General features: G+C 39.2%; 1 protein-coding gene across 5 annotated transcripts in view; it reads left to right on the top strand.

Moving 5' to 3' along the window:
* The window catches only part of Add3 (adducin 3), a 110,947-nt gene that overhangs the window by 75,320 nt on the left and 11,932 nt on the right, over window positions 1-23,695 (top strand). For all 5 annotated transcript variants that reach the window (XM_059256597.1, XM_059256616.1, XM_059256590.1 and 2 more), the window contains exons 2-8: window positions 5,933-6,144; window positions 17,606-17,744; window positions 19,874-20,025; window positions 20,911-20,991; window positions 21,805-21,954; window positions 22,600-22,743; window positions 22,852-22,950. In XM_059256597.1, the coding sequence (XP_059112580.1) occupies window positions 5,950-6,144; window positions 17,606-17,744; window positions 19,874-20,025; window positions 20,911-20,991; window positions 21,805-21,954; window positions 22,600-22,743; window positions 22,852-22,950 (960 nt within the window). In that variant the 5' untranslated portion in view covers window positions 5,933-5,949. The remainder of the gene's footprint in view (window positions 1-5,932; window positions 6,145-17,605; window positions 17,745-19,873; window positions 20,026-20,910; window positions 20,992-21,804; window positions 21,955-22,599; window positions 22,744-22,851; window positions 22,951-23,695) is intronic.

The following is a 23,695-nucleotide window of genomic DNA, read 5'->3' as shown; positions in this document are numbered from 1 at the left end:
CTTTAATCCCAGCACTCAGGAGGCAGAGCCAGGCGGATCTCTGTGAGTTCGAGGCCAGCCTGGGCTACCAAGTGAGTTCCAGGAAAGGCGCAAAGCTACACAGAGAAACCCTGTCTTGAAAAAAAAAAAAAAAAAAAAAAAGATTAACAGCTACAACTTCCAAAATACTGAGCAGTGCTTGTGTGGTCTTCTATACCTTTCAGCTAAAGGCCCTTACCCTGCATACTTTTCTTTTTTTGCTTAGAATTCAGAATTGTGTGAAATATACTGCAGTGTTTTATGATGCCATTTATTGTTGCCTACATTACACTTTCTAGTTTGACCATCTCCTAATACTGTCTGTCCTTAGGAAGCTTATTCACTTATTTTATTCAGCACTACTGGGGAAAAAGAGCAAATATATAAGATGAAAGGTCATGAGGAAGTGGGTGGTGGGAGAGGCCTGTTCCAGGAGCATTGAGCATGCTCATGCTGAATGTGTGTATTTAAGTATATCTCATTATTAATACCTCTTCATTGATAAACAATCTGGAGAAAAACAAATTTGGGCTAATTTTCTTTTGCTTCCAAGTGTTTAAAGACTAAGTGAAAGGGTATAATATTAATGAAATGTTAATGGACATTTCTATATCTTTAATAACTTAGCACTTAAGAAAAAACATGTTCCTTCAGTACTTAGATGAAACCATTATATGATTATCTCACTCTTGCATCTATCTGTACATACTAAATTGACAGACCAATGAGGTCATTCATAAACCACTGGACTTTAGCCCTTCCTTTAGCATTATTTGTATGCCAGTGGCATTTATTAAGTATAAACAAGTATGGGATGATGGGCCTATTCACTTAAATTTCATTGAAGAAGTAAATTTAGACTGTGGAATAATCTGACAATGACATATAACACTAATAAATACCATTGCTATGATTTTGTACCAGTATATGATACCTTGAGCATTATACTTTAAAAAGAAAACTCACCACCTGAAAGAATATGTAATTTGGTCTCATCTGCAAAATGTGGTCTTTAAATCCAACATAGTCCAAGAGAACTGGCATAGTATTAATAGCCATTGTAGCAATAAGATGTAGTGTGTTGTGGGATAATTAAATCTTCCTCTTAGGAGACCATAGAAAGTGCCGTCTTCATTGTCTGGTGCCAATTTGTTTCATTTTTCTCAGCTACATGTCTTGATCATTTTTGTGTCAGTTGTATATAAAACTGTGGCTAGCAGATAAAAGCAACTTATGTCTTTCTGAGCTTAAATAAAACTTCAGTGGTTAAGGATAGGGTTTGTTACAGTTTGTACAGGGTCTAAGTTGTTTTCTAGAACTTTAAATGTCCTCACCATTCCATAGTTATGGTCAGAAGAGCTAACACAATAAACAGTGCTTGTTTCTTAATCAAGTGCTGCTTTGAAGTCTTGACATGTTTGATTATTATTCCAAGTGTGGGACAGTAGGCTGAGACTTGAAAGCACAGCATCTATCCATATTGGAAAACAGTTAAAACTACCAAGAATTTGAAGTTTTGAAAGACTTTTTATGAGTAGTCTGTTTGAATTGTTTATAGCCTATATGAGCTATAAACTCATAGTACTCATAAACTTACAGTACTGAGCAGGTTAGTTAGAAGGAGTTACAAATGCAGCTCAGCGCCCTGCATACAGGACAGGCCTCACTCCAAATTTGCAAGATGGTCAGGGGCTTCTCTAGTGAGAATTTTAAGGTAATAATCTTTTTTCTTTTTCTTTTTTTTTTTCCTTTTGGTTTTTTGAGACAGGGTTTCTTTGTATAGTTTTGGTGTCTGTCCTGGATCTCGCTCTGTAGACCAGGCTGGCCTCGAACTCACAGAGATCAGCCTGGCTCTACTTCGCAAGTGCTGGGATTAAAGGCGTGTGCCACCACTGCCCAGTGGTAATAATCTTAATAGGGACATAAATCACACATCATATGCTTTTCCTAGTTAAAGTATATGATTTGTTTCTTTGTTGTTGTTGTTTTAAAGCAGGGTCTCAAGTAGTCCAACCTAACCTGGAACTTGCTAGGTAGTCAAGGATGACCTTTGATTTTTGATCCTCCTGCCTCCACATCCCAAGTCCTAGGATTACAGGCTTGTACCAGCACACTTGGTTTATATGTTGCTGGAGATCAAACCCAGGGCTTCATGTATTCTAGGCAAACACTGCCAGCTGAGTTAAACCCCAGCCTGGTTAGTCACAGAATTGTACAATTATAGTCATAATTTTAAGACATTTTCATCATTCTTTAGAAGCAATTTCACTAGAAACTACCCCTTATTTTCTCCCAGCCTTAAACATCCAATAATCCAGATTCTTCTTCTACAGGCCTGCCTGTTTGGACATTTCATGTAAATGTGTGGTCTGTGGTAACTGGCTTCTTTCACTTTTCATGGTGTTTCATGATCCAACCTGTTATAAAATGCCAGTACTTCATTTTTGTGTGTGTGTTTGTTTTGTGAACTGGAGATTGTGCATGTGTGACATCTGTGGATGTATGTGTGTGAATATGTGCACCTATGTGTATGAAGGAGAAGGACATTGAATGACCTATTCTTTCACTGTCTGCCTTATTCTTTTCAGGCAGAGTCCCCACCTCTCCTTCTAAGATGGGGTCTCTCTATGTAGCTCTGGCTGTCTTGGAACTCATTCTGTAGACCAGGTTGGCCTAGAACTTAGAGATCCACCTGCCTCTGCCTGTTCTGGTATTAAAGATGTGTGCTACTGCCCAGCCGGAGCAGGGTCTGTTACTGAACCTGGAGCTGGACTGGCAGCCAGCAAGCCCCAGTGATCCAATCACAGAATGCATCTGATGTCAACCTCTGACCTCCCATGCACACCTGTATATGGCATATCACATACACACTCATGCTCGCATGGACCTAACCATACACACATATACATGGAAAAAAAAAAATCAAGGCATCACACCTTTCTCTTCTGTCTCACACACACTCATTCTCTGTGTGTCGTACCACACACACACACACCACATGCATCTTTCTTTTTGGTTTTTTAACTGACTGTAACTTAGAATTTCTAGAGTAGCACCTTGAAACCATATGGTACAACCCACTAATAAATCAGTAATCAGTATCATTAGCATTTCTTTGAAAAGGGGGCAGAGAAAAAGACATTAAAATATCAGGATTACCATCAAAGTATCACATCATTAATTCATTTCATTATATATCCTAATGTTTTATGTGAATACAATAGAAAATGTTTTTCTTATTGTGGATTACTATTTTTCAAGCCACCATTCTAGCATACCACATCTATTTGTGTCTTGTCCTAGTCTGTCAACATTCATGCTGGATTGTTACTCTACAGATTCTTGGCATAAGCCTTGTTAAAATAGTTTTGTGTATTCTCAGTGTTTTCTCTTCAGCTCTCCCCACCCTAATACCCAGAGCTGAGAATCAACTCCAGATCCTGGTGCTACTAGGCAAGTGCTCTACCACTAAGCTAGATTCCCATTCCCTCAATACCTTCTTAAAAATTGTATTACACTCATTTATTTGCATGCATGTGTGGATATCAGAGGTCGAATTTCAGGAGTTGGTTCTTTGTTCAAGCTCAGGTTGTCAGCCTTGGCAGCAGGTATCTTTACCTACTGAGTCATTTCACTGGCTCCACTCCTAGTGTCTTATTTCTAATCTCTTTAGCCAAAGACTACACCAGAGGAAAACCCAGAGGGCTGACAGGTTTACAGTGATAACTGCCAGTAGTCTTTACATTTTATGTTAAAAAGTATATTTTTTCAGCTGACAGAGCTCTCTCTTCAAAGAATATGATACTGGTTTGCACGCTGGTTTACACTAGTTTATACTGTTTTTAAGTGCGGGTGTATATTACTCATAAGTACTAAAAGCAAGCCTGGATGGATATGTATTTTTAAAAGGTGTGCTCAGTTTTAAAGAGAAAGTACCATGTAGCTAAAACTTATCAGATATTACCTGGAAATAGAAGTATTTATGCTTTCAGTAAATTGTTTGGAGCTGAGTACATATTCCACCACTAAGGTATCCCTTTCTTGGGAGGCATGGGAGCCAGAGATGACTGGTGAACAAGCTCCTTTCAAGAGAGGGCAGTGTGTGTGTGTTTGTTTGCTTATTTGTTCGTTTGTTTGTTTGTTTGTTTTAGATGGAGGTTCAGGCTTTCCAACACTGATAACGAACTGACATTGAAAAAGAACCTACCTGCCAAACTCATTGATTAGGATCATGGGCTGCAGGCTTCAACAGACCTAGCCACAAATCCCCATCAGTCATCCCCATCAATTGGTAGCTTTTTTACTTCATTTCCTCATCTGTAATGTGAAGGTGATGTATGTACACAAAATTATGAGTAGTAAATGAGCCAGTCTATGCGCATTCCTTGGCCCAGTGGCTGAGGCGTAAAAATCTATCCATAGTCCAGTCTCTGTACTAGGTAGGCTGCTTTTTGGTTGGAAAGAGCACATAGATGGAAACTTTCAGAATTTATTTTAAAATTTTTTAGGCTAGTAATCAGCTGAAATTCCTAGACCATTTCAACAACATTTAGCTATGAGAGAGATCTCATAGAGAGTAGTCATATCTAAACTGCTCTGACCACAGAGCAAGTTTCTATCAAGTGCATGCTTGAGTTAGTATTTCCCCGCGCTATCTTTTGGTGTGTCTCCTAACTGGTACTAAGATCTGAATACTAGCTACTAAATGCCTATTCCCTCTAATGCTGCATTTCATTTCATGTCCCAGGGAGTTTTATATTTTAACTGTGCATAGCTTAGGAAAACTGTTATGTAACCATTTTACATTCCACAACTCCTTGAATCTGCATGAGAAGTATTTGTGATACTGTATTCTAGGTACTGTTAACAGGACCCATGCACATTTATTTAGATACAGTTTAGTTGTGTTGGTTAAACTTTCTGTATGCTGCGAATATGTGTTGCTCTGATTGGTTGATAAATAAAGCTGTTTGGCCTATGGCAAGGCAGCTTAGAGGCAGGTGGGAAATTCAAAGAGAGACAGGAAGAAGGCAGAGAGAGACACCAGTGAGCTGCCCAAGGAGCAACATGTAATGGGATGCAGGTAAAGCCACGGAACATGTGGCAATACATAGATTAATAGTTATGGGCTAATTTAAGATATAAGAGCTAGCTAGCAAAAGGCTTGAGTCATGGCCATGCAGTTATAATTAACATAAGCCTCTGTGTGTTTGGAGAGATTTGTCCCAACCGCCAGCAGGCCAGGACACAGGAAATATACAACACATGTAACCATGTTACATTCTATAACTCCTTGAGTCTGCATGAGAAGTATTTGTGGTACTGTATTCCAGGTACTGTTAACAGGATCCATGCACTTTTATTCAGATGCAGTTTAGTTGTATTGGTTGTTGTTGTTAAGAATTGTTTTCTAAATAAATAGTTTTTATTTACATAAAATTTTTTTCTAGTATTTGTGGAGAAGTTGCCTTCCTAAATTTTTTTAAGTGCTGGTAATCAAACCCAGGGCCATGAGTGCACTAGGATAGTTCTCTCTACCACTGGGCCTCCCATCAAACGACCTTCCTCCATGAAGCTACTTTTTATTTATTTTTTTAAAGTGTATGAGTGTTTTGCCTGCATGTGTGCACCATGTATGTGCCTAGTTGCAGAAACCAGAAGAAGGTGTTGGAGGATCCCTTGGGACTGAAGTCACAGACCATTGTTAACTATCATGTGGGTGTTGGGAATTGAACCTGAGTTCTTTATAAGAGTAGCCAGTGATCTTAACCACTGAACTCTCTCTCTAGCCCCTGAAGCTACTTTTTAAAGAAAGTTTAAATGTTCCAAAAGTTTTAAAGTTCTACTTGGCTCCTGTAAAGTGTCAATAAGGTGTCGTAATAAATGCTCTCCTGTCTTTGTGTTTATTATGTAGAGAACAAGACTTGAAACATGAGTTCAGACACCAGCCAATCTGTGATCACTACTCCTCCCCTCCCCAGCATGCCTCACAAAGAGAGGTATTTTGACCGAATCAATGAAAGTGATCCAGAATACCTTCGAGAGAGGAACATGTCTCCTGATCTACGACAAGACTTCAATATGATGGAGCAGAGGAAGCGAGTTACTCAGATCCTACAGAGTCCTGTGAGTTGAAATAATTCTAAGTCTTTCTTCCTCTTTGGAGCCCATGATATAATGTAATGAGAGGAGAGGTGAAGAAAGAGTGAACTTTTGCTTAAAGGAAGAATGGACTCATTTATAAATGTGTATGCAGAACAGTTATTTAGTTATGTACATTGTCTTTGTGTGTTTTCTGGGTATAACTGCTTCTAAAGATGGACAGATAGTTCTATTGAATGTTTGCAGATACCCAATCAAGACATTATCTGAGCAGAGAGGCGAATACACTGAAGTTACGGGAACATGCTAGGTTTATTCATGTGCATGTTTTTATGTTCCTTTAGATACTTACCTTCACATTCATAGCAGAATAGAAAGACTTCAGGATTTTGTGAAGTTCTATGCTTTGGTAGCCTACTATTAATATGTAAACACATTCCACACTAACTAGGCTAAAAGTGAATTATAAATTTAACTGAAGCTGAAAATTTGTCAATATAGCAGTTGACTTAAATTGTGTTCAAGTGATTTGTTAAGTTTCTTCCAATGCTTTAGTGGATTGCACAGGTCACGTAAAATGATGGGAAATGATAGAATTCCTTGATTTGAGAAACAAAATGGATTTATGCATAATGAAGATGGTAGGACTCTCAAGGCAGTTAGCACAAATAAACACATGGTATCTAGGTTAGGATTATATTAGGTTTCCAGTTTAGCTGCTAAAATAAGCACAGGCCATCCAGCTGCCTGACGTGGCCTGGTAAGTCATTTTGTTATGTGCCCTTGTGAATTTAATCACAGGAGTAGAGTCCAGAGCCAAAGGGGAATTCCATTCTGAGTGATTTTCCTGTACCAGTGGCCTTGATGAAAGTATCGAAAGACAAGTTACAAAACAGTGCAAGCTTTGATGGATTTTCTAAGTATAGTGCCAGTTTGAAAGAACCCTTTCAAGTGGAGCAGAGACCAACCAGAGAGATGATGATGGTGGAGTACATGCTCAGTGCCTTGCTGTACTCAAGCATAAGAACCCACGGTCGTGAACTAACTCACTATCCAAATGATTATTGTAATTTATACTGTAAAGAGATTGAAAGAATGAAATCAAGGTCAAATTTTGTTCAGGATTGTAAAATATTAACTTTTTTTTTAGGGTAAATGTCCCAGAGGACCAGTCAATGAAAATTTAAGTGGAAAAAGAACTTAACTATATTTCTTTGCCAGATTTTTTGTTTTCTAGTATTCCTCCATTAAAGACATCATAACTTTGAGAATATTTCACTCTTATACTGTATATTTCCATTTTTAACTTAAGTTAAAAGCATTAACTTTATTTATACCCTGAAGAACTTAAGTAATGGGAAAGAACAGGTATAGGTTATCATTTATCTACTCACTTGAAAGAATGGTCAGTTTTTTTGTTTTTTTTTGTTTTTTGTTTTGTTTTTTTTTTGGTTTTTCAAGACAGGGTTTCTCTGTGTAGCTTTGTGCCTTTCCTGGGACTCACTTGGTAGCCCAGGCTGGCCTCGAACTCACAGAGATCCGCCTGGCTCTGCCTCCCGAGTGCTGGGATTAAAGGCGTGCGCCACCACCCGCCCGGCAAGAATGGTCAGTTTTTACTCAGAAAAGAGCGAAGAGACTAAAATAATAATTTAAAAAAAAAAAAGAGTAGATTTTTTTTTCTCTTAGAGCTTTGCTTGATGAATTTTTAATTTTGTTCTTGAAAAATTTGGAAAACATATGTAAACTTTGCATTCTGCCATGGCTTGGGACAGTGGTTTTCACCTTTCCTTTAAAGGGTCAGAAACTTTAACTTTTGAAATGTTTCTCAACAAAAAGAGAATTTGTCATGTTTTTATTTTCAAGAAAAGAAATATTTCTTTCTAGGAATTTCATACTTCTTTTCGTATTTGATTTTTTGTTTTTTAATGCTAGAGTGTAGGCGGAAGTTTCTGTCCCACAAGCTGCTCCCAAGTAACCACAGAGACTTAATATTAATTATAAATGGTCAGCCAATAGTTCAGGCTTGTTACCATCTAACTCTTACATTTAAATTAACCCATATATCTTATCTACCCTCTGCCATGTGGCAGAACCTTCTTTCAACACTGGATTTTCATCTTGCTTCTTTCTGTTTCTCCCTTGACTCCTATGACTCCATTCCTCTTCCCAGCATTCCCTGTTTGGCTCTCCCTGTACCTTATCCTGTCCAGCTATTGGCCAGTCAGTTTCTTTATTAAACCAGTCACAGTGACATATATTCACATAGTGTAAAGGAATATTCCACACTAGAGGTCAGGGCCAGGAAGATGGCTTAGTGGGTAAAAGCACTTGCTGCACAAACCTGATGGCCTGAATTGGATCCCAAGAACCTATAGTGGAAGGAGGGAACCAACTTCTTTGCCTTAGACTTCATGTGTGCACAATAACTTGCATCTACCTGTACACACATACACATATTCATGTGCATGCACACTAATAATAAAGAATTTCACTCTGGAAAGCAAATGTTAGTGCATAAACTAGTTTAGATCATGGTTTTTTCAATGTAGGGCTGGAGACGTGGCTCAACAATTAAGAGCACTTACTTTTCTGACAGAGGATCGGAATTTGATTCTTAGCATCCACATCAGGCAGCTCACAAGTGCCTGTAACTCCAGCTTCAGAAAGCCCTAATGCCTCTAGCCTCCACGAGCACTTGCAGATTCCTACATACAGATACATGTAATTAAAGATTAAAAATAATAAATCTTGAGCCATAAGTTCTCCTTGACTAATATACTCCTCATATATAATGTCTATGGAGACCCTAGATAATAATATATCACCTTTTATCAAAAATGAAGTGAATGTCCAGGATGGACTGTTGGGTCTTAAGTGGTACTTCATCCAAGTTAAAAAAGCATATAAATGGACAATCTAGCAGGCAACACCTTGAACTCTGTAGGTGTTTAATAAATTCTGAATGCATGGGTAGATAGATATGTGAATAGTCAAGTGGGCTTTGAGTAATAAACATTTGAATATCATCCAACAGCTCAAACTGGCTGCTTAATATGGGCAACAGTCCTTGATCTTAAGCCTTGCCACCATAGGAAGCAATTTGGACTGGTTAGCACATAAATGCTATAATCTGTAAAACAGGAAAAGTATAGGTCATGTAGCTCAAACACTTGACATAAATAGTATTTTAAAATAACAAGGAAATATTTTGTGGTATGTAAGCTTATTTCTAATATAGAAGAAACTTCAAAAGCATTTACATTTAGTACATGATTTGTAATTAAGGCCTAAGTGTTAATGGTACATAACCTGATGAGAGTAATTGGTCAGAATCACCATGTTCTTTTTGGTCACTTAGGAAGCTTAAGATACAAGTATTCTTTATAAACTTTATTTATATACCAACTTGAAGAAAATTTATTATTCTAACCTTGCTTTCATATTAAGTCAGTGTAGGGGAAGACCATCCAGAAGGAAGTTTGATTTGTTTGTTTTTTCTCCTCAACAGGACCAGTGATATCTATTTCCAGATGAATACATTTTTTAATGGAGAAATTCTAAGGAAATTATTATGCTCCTAATCCTGCTTTAGGAGAGATGTAATCGCATAATTGTAGGGTACCCTGGGAGCAAGTCTGTGATCCCCCTCCCTCAGACATACACACCCAGTTTTCCTCTCTAGAAATTATGAGGTACAATATCCAGAAGTGGATACTTAGGGTTCATCTAATGTCTTTAACATTAACCAGGATTCTGTTACCTAAGTCTCCTAAGGTAGATATTAATGGTGAATCTGCATGTGTAGTTTATTGTTTGTAGCGTTAGCTAAAATGGTTGCATCAGGTCAGTTTCTTTTCCCAAATTGCTCTTCTTTTAGTATCTATGTGTTTGTGTAAGTGTGCAGGTGCTCTTGTATGTGTAGCATGTGCACATGTGTACAGAAGCCAGAGACAGCTTCAGATGTTGTTCACTGCCCACTTTTTTTGGCAGGCAGGTTGCTTGGGTGGGGGGTGTCTCTTACTGACCTAGAACTGGCCAAGTAGGCAAAGCTGGCTAGCCAGAAAACCCCAGAGATCTCCTGTCTCCACTTCCCCTGCAATAGGATTACAAGCATGTGCCACCACACCTGTTGTTGTCGTCTTAACATTTTATTAATTCTGAGAACTTCACACATGCCCACAAAATTTTTATTATAATTATCCCACACACCTCACCCTAACTCTTTCTGTATCCAACCCCCATCCACTACCCCTTTCTGATTTCATATCCTCTTTTTTTTATGTAGCACATCAAGTCCAGTTTGTACTGCCTGTATACACACCAGTGTAGGGCCCATCCACTGGTACACAGTCGACCTACCAAGGGCCATACTCTCAAAGAAAGCAGACTTCCCTTCTGTAGGAACTATCAGCTGTCAGTTGCTTCTTAGCTAGTGATGGGAGCTTGTAAGCCTCTTTCCCTCCATGCTGGAATGTTGACTGACTTGATCTTGTGCAGGCACCCACAGCTGCTAAGAGTCCAGAAGACACTGTTTGACCCAACCTCTCCAACCTCTGACTCTTAACAATCTTTCTCCCTCCTCTTCTTGATGTTCTCTGAGCCTTAGGGGAAGAGGTGTGATATAGATATCCCACTTATGGTTGAGTACTCTACAGACATTTATTTTCTGCACTTTGACTGGTTGTGGATTTCTTCATTAACAGCCATCTACTGCACAAAGAAATTTCTCTGATGAGGACTGAGAACTGTATTAATCTATAGGTAGAGAAATACATATTTAGAGCATAATTTGTTGTTATGTTCATTTAGCAAATAATAGTAGTAGGTTCATCCCTGGGACCTATGAGTTCCCCAGTTGTGGATTCTTGGGCAGGTTTACAGTACCAAGCATGCATGTCCTTCTGTGAAGCAGACCTTATGTACAAATTGAAAGCATTTGATTACTCTCCTAGCAATTCATGCCACTGTTACACCCATGACATGCCCTGATTTTTTTATGTAAATTATGGGGATTAAACTCAGGTCTTCATGTTTGCATGGCAAGGCACTTTACCAACTGAGCTTTCTTTCTAGCCTCTTTATTTTTGTTTATATTTTATGAAATTTAATCTTATGATCTTTGTCAACAATGAAAGAAAATAAAAGAATTCAAGATTCTGATAAGCCTAACTCCCTAACCTAGGCATTCTATACTGTATTGTTTTAGACTTGTATTTGTATAAACTGTCATACTTTGGAGACAAACAAAAGTTTTCAAGTGGGACTTTAAGTTGCAACATTAAATGACTTCTTAAAGATGTAAAGCATCCAATGAAGTTAAAATCTTATTTTTAAAAACTAATTTATCCTAATAGATGACAGTTTTGTGCAGTTGTTCCACAGGAGAAATGAATCCTCTATTCAAGTGACAGACTGACAAGACTGTTTCTAAGTAATAACCCATGAAATGAATCTTTGCCATCCTTTACTCAAGTCAAGATTCTTCACGTTTATCTAGGAAAAGGAAAAGAAAATTTATTTTGGTAACTGAGATAAACTAGACGCAGAGCATCTAGAAAAATGAAAGGCACACTGTCCTAATCATGAACTCTCATGGTGTGGTAGCATAGGAAGAATAGGTTAGCAGTACAGATGTAAGACAGGCACCCTGAACGTGATGGAAGGAAATGTAAAGAGTTCAGAATGGGTCATAAAGACTGAGATTCCTCCTAACTACGGTGTTTAGAAGGGACTCCAAGAAGGAGGCTGCATTTAAGACAAATGTTAGTTAAAGGGAAAGAATTCCTGAGGAAAGTGGAGCAGTGGAAGCCAGCACTTACATTTGACCGAGTAGAATGAGCAGGCAGACAGAAATGCATGTTGTGACGAGAGGATGCTAAGGGCTGGACCAGGGCATTGGGTTATCAGGGCCTCAGGCAGATAAAACCAAGAGAATTATAAGACCATTGATTGTGCAGCTCCTGAAGTCCCAAAGAGCCAACATATTTTCTCATTATTTCCAGTTTAAATCTTTCATTGTAAATGTAACACATAATGCATTTGTGTACAATGCTTGTTTTGTATTGGTGTTCAAATTTTACCTCAACCATCATTTATTAGGAAACTCACTTAGCTTGCACTTTAGTTTCCTCATTGGTAAACAAGGAAACTATGCATTTGCTGTGAAAATAAAAATGAAGCAACTAAGGTAGATAACTGTGCCTCGTACACTGTGGGTAAGTGTAGATGTAATTCTAAACGGTCTTATTAAATAAGAAACACAGAGCCAAATAAAGAGTTAAAAACCCAGAGATGAGAGCAGTAGCCAAGAGCTAAGACCACCTTATCTTACCACTCGCTGCTGTCCTTCCTCTGAGAGAGAGACCTTCCTGTGTCCTCTCTTTTTATTGCCTTTCTGTTCTGCCTTCTCATTGGCTCAAAACCCAACCACATGACTTCCTCGTCACTGCCTGTCTATACAGACCTCCAGGTCTCTATGGTTGGTACTGAGATTAAAGGCATGTGTCACCATGCTTGGCTGTGTCCTTAAACACACAGAGACTCTGCCTGCCATGTGATTGGATTAAGGGCGTGTGCCACGACCACCAGACTTATGCTAAATGGCTTGCTCTTAGCTCTGATCCCAGGAAACTTTATTTATTGACATACAAATAAAGTCACATTTCAGCACAAATAAAATATCACCATAGGTAAGTGTTTTGTGAAGCATTTATCTAATTATTCAATAATCAATAATTCAATATCAATAAAAAATCAGGAGTCAAATATTAGGGTAAGAACCTGAATGATCAGAGAAGCTGAGAAACCACCAGTGACCTCCTGTCTCTTCTGTTCCTCCAAACAAAAGGGCTAAGATCCTCTCTCAGCCCTGCCTTAACTACTACTACTGTCTCCTATATGTCCACACTACTCCAAAACCTCTATGGTTAATTTTGGTCAGCTAGTGGCTAGCTCTGCTTTCTGACTCAAGGCAAGTTTTATTGTCAGAATGGGATCAAAATACCACACAACAGTTTTTTGGAAATTGTATACATAAATTGCTAAATTAAAGCACGTGGTACTTTTGCGGCAATCCTTTGAAGATTATAGTCATGATGTCTTAGATGATAGTCTGATCTTTGAAGGCCTTAAAGATTCTGTCACTCTGATAGCATTCTGGCTTAATTGTACTGTTTGTAGAATGTCACAATCTCTAGTTCCTCCTTTGTTAATGCTCCTCTGAGGAGGAGAATACAGTTTATACTGTGGGTTTTTGTGTATGTTTACATAATAGTTGGCTATCCCCCTTTAGAAGCCAGGGCATAACCTTGCTGCCTGCTTATAAGCTACTGTCTCATTGTGTTTTGATGAATTCTTGCTGCACAGAGGCAGACATTTAGCCTAGTACTCCAGGATTGCCATAATCCACTAAATAACCTCATTTGTTTTGTCCACATCCAACCAAATGCTCCACTGCAGATAGGGGGAGCTCACTCAACATTCTGGTTCCAGCATACTTGCTGCCTTATATTTGGTTTCAGAGGTACACCCCAGCTATGATAAAATTAGGAAAGATCCTCTGCCCAAGTGAAAACTCTAGCTTTAGATTTTATTCCCTTTACTTATTAGCTATGCAGCCTTGAGTGAATCATTGCATACTTTAGGAATTTTTCGTATGTTCATGTCAATCAACTACAAAGAGTTGCTTTATTGACATTTGATTGTTGTAAGTCTGTGGTTAATAATTCATCTTAAAGACAAAGTGCTTTTATTGGTTTCTTTGTTGTAATATAGGGTCTTACTATGTTACCCAAGCTGACTGGCCTGGAATTCAGTATGTGGCCCAAGTTGTTCTCAAAGTCAACATCTCCCTGCCTCAGCCTTTTAAGTGCTTGAATTATAAATCACTGTGCCTGGCTCTTTCAATATTTGAAAGTTGATAATTTTTTTTAAGATTTATTTATTTATTATATATACAGAAGAGGGCGCCAGATCTCACTATAGATGGTTGTGAGCCACCATGTGGTTGCTGGGAATTGAACTCAGGACCTCTGGAAGAGCACTCAGTGCTCTTAACCTCTGAGCCATCTCTCCAGCCCGAAAGTTGAGAATTTTAATGATAGTTTTTCTCAACTGAAAGTTTATATCGGTAGTAATTGTTATAGTTACTACTGTTTTATGACCTAAGTAATTATCTGAATAACCTTCCAAAAACATACAAAACAAAAACTGAGTTGTGAATATATGTGACAAAAATTTAAATCTTTAGCTGTAAAAGAGTTATCTTGATGTATTGTCAACTATATGAAAAGGCTAGGATATGTTTATTTACATTGAAAATAGCTTTCTTTATAATACGTAGAAGCCATTTAGACTTAAAGTGCACAGTCATCTTTGACTTAAGAAGGGCTTTTACACCCTCCCATGACACCACAGATAATCCAAAGCTTTAGGGTGCTGCTTACTATATTGTGGGCTCTATAGAAGTAAGAACTTTTGGTTTTTGATTTTTCAAGGTAGGGTTTCTCTACATAGCCCTGACTGTCCTGGAACTCACTTTGAAGACCAGGCTGGCTTCAAACTCAGAGATCTGCCTGCCTGCCTGCCTCCCAAGTGCTGGGATTAAAGGTGTGCACCACCACCAAAGTGAGAACACTTTTAACAACAAAAAAGCTTTGTTGGTGTCCTTACCCCTGACATTTACAACCTATGTGACTTAGGGTAGCCTTGTGATGCTGTATTATCTCACTTAACAGAAATTTTTGAGCAATTTTGTAGCTCTCTTGCACAGCAAGTTGCTCATTAATCTTGAAGCTGTTGTATTAGTACACTGAACAGTGTTCCTGATTCATGTGTGTCTCTTGGGAGAGGTGATAAACTTTAATCCATTTCTAGCAAATATGTGCAACTTTATGGTGTATACTTAATAGTATATATACTTAATATACTTAACCTCATTCCTGGTTCTTACTGGCTTCATTGGGTTTATTTTTCTCATTAGCTTGACTTTCTTTGCCTATGTTTAAATTATTTTACTTTTGTTCATTTTAATCTATTGGAAGCTACCTTAAAGGCTTCCTGGGAGAATATAAGGCCAAGGACACTAAATAAAATAGAGTGTGTTCCCTTCTCACAGCTGATGTATAGAATAGAATGATATACATCATAGGTGGTATTTTTTAACTAAATCAAAGAATATTAATTATAGCTGCTTTAAGCTGAGGAATGCTTAAATGGTTTTATTTTAAAGGGAAGATACAGTTTTACAAGAACAGATTGAACTATTACTATGTGTCCAAGTTTTTTCTATAGTTCTATAAAGGTAAATGAGGATGTCTGGAGCTGCTTTTTTTTTTTTCCCAGCCATTAGCATGGTAAAATACTTACTTTATTCATCTTTATAAGGGTGTCAATTCATCTTACACACAGCTCACATATATTTTATCCACAGGGTCTTGGATGGCATATCTAATGTAGTATGTCTTAGAGGATTTTTATGGTATGATTGATCTGGTTTCAGTCATATGTTTAAATGCAATTATGTGTTTTTACATTTTTATAATTGTACTGATGATTTATATCTAACAAGCCCTAAATCTATAATGGAAAAAAGCAAACTGTTTCATGGACTCAGAATTCTAATGTGGTCATTGTTAGCAGTTTTTTAATTAATAATGCAAATATCCACCTACCTTATTAGCAGAAAGTATAGCTTCTTCCTTTTGGCTTTTGTATTTTCCCTGAATCATCCCAAGAACTCCAAAGCTTATACCATCCAGAGGTCTCATCCATGACTTCTGTATCCACTGAATGTGCATGCCTGTGTGTGGGTAAGAGGAGAGTCTGCACATTTCTACTGCACACTCTGCCACGTGCTCATAGAGCTCAAAGATAGTTTTCCACTGAAAAGCAGAACTGCTGCGGGTTTACTTTGAACCCAGATCCTGATGTGGCCCCCATAAACAGCAGGAAGGATGACCTTCTTCCTGGTGTGGCCCCCATGGTACAGCAGGAAGAGTGACCCTCTTTCTGGGCTGAGTTCTGTCTCATGGTGACTCAGCTTGTTCAGGTCGTGATTGTGGAGTCCTCTTAACTGCTCTTCTAAGAACAGCATATAGTCAGGCCTGGTCCTAACATGTCACTCCTATTTTATATGCTTACACCCACATTTCCCCTGACCGTCATGGAATCCTATGCTACTATTAATTCATTCTTTAGGCATTACTACATCTCAGTCCTATTTATCACTTTTTTTATTTGCCTTTATGAAGAATTGTCTAAAAGAGACTGATTCTTCTAAGGTACATTTCTCCAAGGTGTCATTATCTGCCTTCTTCCACTGAAGTGAAAGGAGGAAGATTGAATTTCATTTCTTACTGGGCTTCCTACTGTACATGTAGTAGTCTCAAAAAGAAGAGCAGGTTTTGAGTGAGTTATCAACTTTTATGTTTAAAGTGAGTGAAATGTACATGAGCAAGAGAATAAATGTAAAACTAACAAATTTAAAATGGATTGGATGTGCTGGAAAGACAAGACCAACTTTTTAGCTAATTTGAAGGATTAGAAACATTTGGGATGATGAGTCATATTAACAGCTCAAGTCACTGGAATGACTGAGAAAGTAGTTCAGTAGACTGTTCACCTAGCATGTGTGAGGCTCTAATCGTAATCCCAGTAACCTGCCCCCCAGAGTAACAAGAATAAAGTTGTTCTTTATAGTACTCAGGATTTGGCTTACATATACATGATTTCTGCCACCACCACTCCCAGTGAAAAGATACAGAATAGGAATATACAGAACCCCAAGTGAGAAAAATTTGTAATTTCTCTGATAGTATTGTAGAAGAGGAACACTTAATGCATGGCTCCTATTAGTTTAAATTATCATTTATAGAACTAACTTCAAAGGAACTGCTGTGGAAATCATAAATTTCCTATGTTTTAAAATACTTTTTTCCAGACAGTGGTAGTGCAAAAGGCCTTTAATCCCAGCACTCGGGAGGCAGAGGCAGATAGCTCTCTGAGTTCAGGGCCAGCCTGGTCTACAGAGTAAGTTCCAGGACAGCCAAAGCTACACAGAAAGACCCTGTCTCGAAAACTAACATGCATACGTGTGTGTGTGTGTGTGTGTGTGTGTGTGTGTGTGTGTAATATTTCTGCATCCAGAGGAATACCACATTCAAACAGGAACTAAATTAACTTATCTGACAAAGCTTTAAAATAAGAAATGTTCATTGGCATTGGTTTATACCTGGTGCTCAAGTTAAATATTAATAACAGTTGTTTTATCTGTGCCTGTCTACTGTAGATATTATATCTCATTTTCTTTGAGATTAAGAATGCCTAATTTTTTTCTCCCTTAAGAGCTTCTTACTTTTTCTAGTGTCTTATTATTTTATGTTTCATATTTAATTGTAAACAGCATAGGAACAACCTTCAGAAGAGGTTTGGAAGAAAGTGTTTATACGTGGGATGTCTGCTCAGGTGGTTGTTTTATGTATTACAGGCCTTTCGGGAAGACTTGGAATGCCTCATCCAAGAACAGATGAAGAAAGGCCACAACCCAACTGGTTTACTAGCCTTACAACAGATTGCCGATTACATCATGGCCCACTCTTTCTCAGGCTTTTCTTCACCTCCCCTAAGTATGTCTATTGTGATTTGTTTTCTCTACTGTAGAACACTACTTCTCTAGCTATTTTTTCTGTTCAGATTCAGCTCTTAAGTATATAACATAGAGCTGGGTCTGGTGGCACAAGCCTACAGTACTAACTGCTCAGGAATGGAAGCAAAGCGTTTTAAGATCAAGGCCAGCCTAGGCAAATTAGTGAAGACCCTCAAAAGTTAAAAAAGTCTGAGGATGTTGTTCAGTGGTCATTACTATGCACAAGGCCATAGGTTCAAGCCCCAGTACCTTTTAAAAATTAATAACATCTGACACTTATCAGCCAACCATGTAGTCGGAAGTTTTCCTGTGTCCCTCCCAGTCCTGCAGCCGCTCAGTCCCAAGTAAACACACAAAGGCTCATATTAATTACATACTGTATGGCCTATTGCTTCAGCTTCTGGCTAGCTAACTCTTTCATCTTAAATTAACCCATTTCTATAAATCTATATGTTGCCACGTGGCCATGGCATTACCAGTCTGCTGACATCTTGTTGCTCCTTTGGTGGTGGGCTCACGAGTCTCCCTCGACTCTTCCTCGACTCCACCCCTCTTCTCTGTATCTCTGCTTGGATTTCCCACCTGGCTGTAAGCTTTCTTGCCATAAGCCAAAACAGCTTTATTTATTATTCAGTGGGAGCCACACATATTAACAGCATACAGAAAGATATCCCACAGCACAGCCACTTAGCAGACTTTGTAAGCCTTATAAACTATTCTAAGACATAGTTCTATCCCAGATAATTATATTTTAATTAACCCTGGAAGACCACTGTAGTAGTTATTTTTGCTTATTTTGGCTCACAGTTTCAGAGTGGTTTCGGTTCATCGTGACAGGAAAGGCAAACAGCTCTGGCTGTGAATGGGAGCCTGAGGCAGAGCAGATGCTCACAGCACAGGATGCAGAGAGAGCAGAGTGGGCCTGTCCATGGTGGTCTACTTCTCACCAGCCAGCCTCCTTCCAGAGGCTGTGCAGCCTTCACAATAGGGCACAAACTGGTGGCCCAGCATTCGACACATAAGCCTATAGTGAACATTTCAGATTCAAGCCATAACAGTAACTGTAGAGGAAAAAGTTAAAAAGTAATTATCTGTTACCCTTTCCTATGTCCCTTATGCTGTGAGCTGAGAGTTGGAGTGGATGATTGCCTAAAGGAGACTGAAGAAAAACTTGATGAAAGAAGAAGACCACTTAGTCAGATTTCGAAGGGTATTCTAGTGAGAGCTCTGTGTAAAGGAGTGGGTGTTTTATTCACTGCATAGCTCATTAGTAAGAGCAACAGTTTGTGTCGATGGACTCCCTCAAGTAAGAACCATCGGCTGAAAGCTCTGGTCTGTGACTGTTCAGAATTTCTGTAGTGGATGGCAGATGTGGAGGCCACAGAGAGCTAGCAGACATTGCTGCATGGAAGACTCAAGAACTAGGGCCTTTATTTGCTCTTTCTTTGTCCCCTTCTTTCTCTTCCTTTTGTCAGTAGAGGTATCTAAGTAGGATTTTATTGAATTCAAGTCTTTTCCAAACACTTGAGACATGATAGTAGGAGCATGCAAGGCAGGGGTGTTTATAGAACTCTGAGAGCACCATGGCCTTGGGCCTGAGGGTCCTGGGATAGCAGTCACCAGCGAGTAGAAGCCGAAGCTGGCCGCTGACTTGGTAACAGCTGGACTTGGTACTTAGAAGAAGGCTGAAGCCAGACAATTGTTTGCCTGTTTTAGATGCTCTTATATTTGAATATGCCAAGAGATAATAGACATCTTTCTTTTGATGCCTTTTCATTATAAGAAACAGATGTGTTTCTTAGTAGCAATTTTTACCTTTGAGGTCATTTGACCATCTTTTCCCAGTGATGTAACTTAGTCACTCTCTCACAGGTACTAGGCGAAATACTCCTCACCGAGTAAGTCATCAGTGAAAATAACAACCCTTATTTTTGTTCTCAGTACACTTCTCTGGAAGGAGGTTGAACTAATAAACTGTTGTATTCACTGATAAATTTCAGATGGTTGTTTACAAAGCTGGAATTCACAAAGCATGGGCTACTTGCTGGGATCTAATTGTTAGGTTAAAGAATGGTTTGACTCAGATCTCTCACACTTTTTTCCACTTAGGTCTTGGCATGGTCACACCTATTAATGACCTTCCTGGTGCAGATACATCCTCATACGTGAAGGGAGAAAAGCTTACACGTTGCAAACTGGCCAGCCTGTACAGACTGACAGATTTATTTGGATGGGCACACCTGGCAAATACATACATCTCAGTGAGTTCTTTACTTTTGGTTCCTTTTTCTAAAATTCCAACTAGATACCAACTATGACCTCTCATCTTTGCTGGAAAGTCCACTTTTCAGACTTAATGATAAATTGAGCCTGTTCTCCAAGGAAGAGACTAATTCCCCAGCTTTTCCTCTCCCCTCTCTCTGGCCTGTGAGGTTCCTTTGCAGTCCAGCTGTAGAGCCTGTCCAGGAAGAAGTTGTGCAGATCATCCTTTTCCATGGTCTATAGCTGAACCTCAGTGGCATTAGGAAGCCCTTGGGACAGGGAAAGGAGAGGACGGAAGGTCTCCTCCCTGGTGGTTGGGATCTTTAAGTGCACTTCTCCTTATTCGCATGCAGACAAACACTGAAGGTTGGGAGCCACATGTGAGAGAGCATCAGATTCTTGTCTTTCTGAGCCTAAGTCGTAAGTGACAGAGTAGAGAAGAGGCTTCCAAAGGTGAGAGGGCATGGGAGGGAGAGAGGCTGTGCAGGAAGAAGGGCGAGAAGAGAACAAAAACCAGTTCTCTTTGGAAAATGCCACAATGAAACCTAATGCTTTGTAAGCTAATAAACTATAAATAAATAAATGCACTTTTCCTGTTCACTGCCATCTGTTTTCACTTTGCCACACTTGGAAGGATGACACCATTTGGAATAAAAAGCACTGAACTACTGTGATGAAGTGGTAGGCACACAGTCCTGCAGGTTAACACCAGTCCTGTTTCTTCTAGCTATTCTTTGGTTTCCCCACTCTGTCTCTACCTTGATTCTTTCACAGGAGAAGGTTTTTCCCTCCAGACCCCTGTGCATTGGAAACATAATCCTAGCCATATTTATGCTGTAAGTCCAAGTGCCTCAGAGTAAGTCTTTGTTTTTTCTTTCTTCCAGGTGCGAATAAGTAAGGAGCAAGACCACATTATAATAATTCCCAGAGGCCTCTCTTTTTCTGAAGCTACAGCCTCCACTTTGGTATTGTTCTCATTCCTCTGTTACTTTTTCTGGGTATCCTTGTTTTTAAGAAAAATTTTAGAGTCCAGGAAAAATAGGATGGTTGACAACAATAATAAGTTGAGTTGGAATTACCTTACCTGATTTTTTTTTTTTTTTTTTTTGAGACAGGAGTTTACTAGGTAGTCCTGGCTGGCCTCAAACTTACAGAACCCTGCCTGCCTCTGCCTGCCAAATGTGGGATTAAAGGTTTGTGCCACCACACCAGGCCCTGCCTGTATTTTAAATAAAATATTTTAAATACTGTCCAACGTGTATACATTGAAAAAAATTTTCCAAACAAGGTCAAAATATAGTCCACAGTTTGATTTAAACAGTTTAGTTGGTGTGAAGATGGCCCCTACCCTGTATTTTGTTTTCTCTGTGATTGCATGCCCAGCTGCTGCCATGAGCATGGGAGACAACTGGAATCACAGTAGGCCTGGGTGCTGCCCTGTTAGCAAGTGGCACATTTCCAGCCATTTGCAGCAAATGCTAGACGTTGTCCAAACCTAAAATGAAGAGCTTGTTAGTCATTTTCCTGGAGTCTGTGCTTCTTGCTATCTAAATACATAGTACTTGTTTTAGAAATAAAATTTTATGGGAACAAAGCTGTACCCTTTCTTTTACAAATTGTTTCTGGCTGTCTTTGTTCTGTGTGATGAGTTCAGTTGTTGAAACAGAGGACCATAACATCTAAAACACTATCTGGGCAAACTTGCTACTCCCTGGGTTAGCTGTGGGATATAGATGAAACAAATGTACAAATTAAACATATCCTTCTGATTTTTCCAGGTAAAAGTCAATATAATAGGAGAAGTGGTTGACCAGGGAAGTACCAATTTGAAAATCGACCATACAGGATTCAGTCCGCATGCTGCAATCTATTCAACACGTCCCGATGTGAAGTGTGTGATACACATTCATACCCTTGCTACTGCGGCTGTAAGTCATTCCTGTGCCCCAACCAGAATGACTACAGAAAGTACTGTTTTCCCAACATGGCACTTCATGTTACATCTTCTATCACACCTGCAAACCCCTCTGCATTCCCAGAAAGCAAAAGGTTCTTGGAACCACATGCTACCACTCTAGGAAACACTTGCAGAAATAAGTGTGGATTTAAAATCTAAGGAGTTTAGGGCTGGAGAGATGCCTCAGTGGTTAAGAGTACTGGCTGCTCTTCCAAGGAACCTGGGTTCAGTTCCCAGCACCCACATGGCAGCTCACCACTGTCTGTAACTCAAGTTCCAGGAGTTCTGACACCTTCACATAGATACACGTGCAGGCAAAACAACTATGCACATAAAATAAAAATAAATAATTAAAAAACTTAAAAACAAGGCAGTTTAATAATTAGGTCAATGAGGATTTGAGGGGAGAACATCTTTCATAATATTTGACATGCATTTGAATTGTGTTGTATCCCTTTTAACTCCCTCCGCTTCTTTGTGGAAGAAGTAAAGAACTAGAGTAGGAGGTGGGCTGCACTGTAGTGTCAAGCACCCGATGCTTCCTGGGCAATCTAAGGAGTCAAATCCCAGTGAATGTGTGTAATAACTAAATTGTAATCTTGGACCCCATCCGTAGGTGTCCTCCATGAAGTGTGGGATCCTTCCAATCTCCCAAGAGTCTCTTATCCTTGGAGATGTAGCCTATTATGACTACCAGGGGTCACTTGATGAAGAGGAAGAAAGAATTGAACTTCAGAAAGTTCTGGGTCCAAGCTGTAAGGTATGGAGTGGTCTGTATCTAAGAGTTTTTTGTTGTTGTTGCTGCTGTTGCTCTTGGTAAAAACACTGAGCTGTGCAGTTAACCTGCTGCTCTGGGCCTCTGCTGTAGGTGTTGGTGCTCAGGAACCATGGCGTGGTGGCACTTGGCGAGACACTTGAGGAGGCTTTCCATTATATTTTTAATGTGCAGATGGCCTGTGAGATTCAGGTAGGAGCCAGTCGTTCCCTCTTTTTTATTGCTTTTCGTTTGCCAGTTTAGTTGGGTTTTGTGTTTGTTTATTTTCAAAGCCATATTGGCCAGTGGCTTGTTTTATCTTTTAATAGACGTTCTCCTCTGTTTCAGTAGCTAAGCTAGTCAACTCGGTTATTCTTTGAAGTAAAAAAAGGAAAAGAACTTAAATTTACATGCCCAGAATCTGAGAGCCTGATGAACATCATTTGCCCACAGTTTGTTTCCGCTCTAGTGATGGTGCTGACTAAGAAACAGAGGTGCCTGCAAACCAACAGCTGGCTGTGTTGTGTAAAAGCTAAGACTAAGGCCAGATGTTTTATAAACTCGTGCCGTTAGCAGCCCTTCACCCTCTGTGTTATAGCACACTGGATAGTTAGTGACCACTTTCCTCAGAGATGCTGAGTATGTGCAAAGGCTCTAGTATCCCTTCAAAGTCAAGTAGAGTCACAGAAGTAAATAACAGTTGTTGTTATTTGTTTCAAGGACCAGGAAAAAGGGAAAGAAAGCTGTTTCTATAACTTGAGGAAACACAGTCTCTCTATGTAGCCAATGCTAGCCTCAGACTTGACATCCTCCTGCCCTAGCCTCCTAAAGTTAAAATTTCAGCAATGTGCTACCAGGTTCAATCTTTGTCTACTAGCTCTAAGTTGTCTTGACCAACTTCTCTGTTGCCGTCAAGGTTCTTCTCAAGTGCTGTGAGAAGCTTAACTAATGAGTGTCA

Source organism: Peromyscus eremicus, chromosome 1 (assembly GCF_949786415.1).
Source record: "Peromyscus eremicus chromosome 1, PerEre_H2_v1, whole genome shotgun sequence".
NCBI lineage: Eukaryota > Metazoa > Chordata > Mammalia > Rodentia > Cricetidae > Peromyscus > Peromyscus eremicus.
The sequence above is the reverse complement of the archived record's forward strand: the minus strand, read 5'-3'. Positions and strand labels throughout refer to the sequence as shown.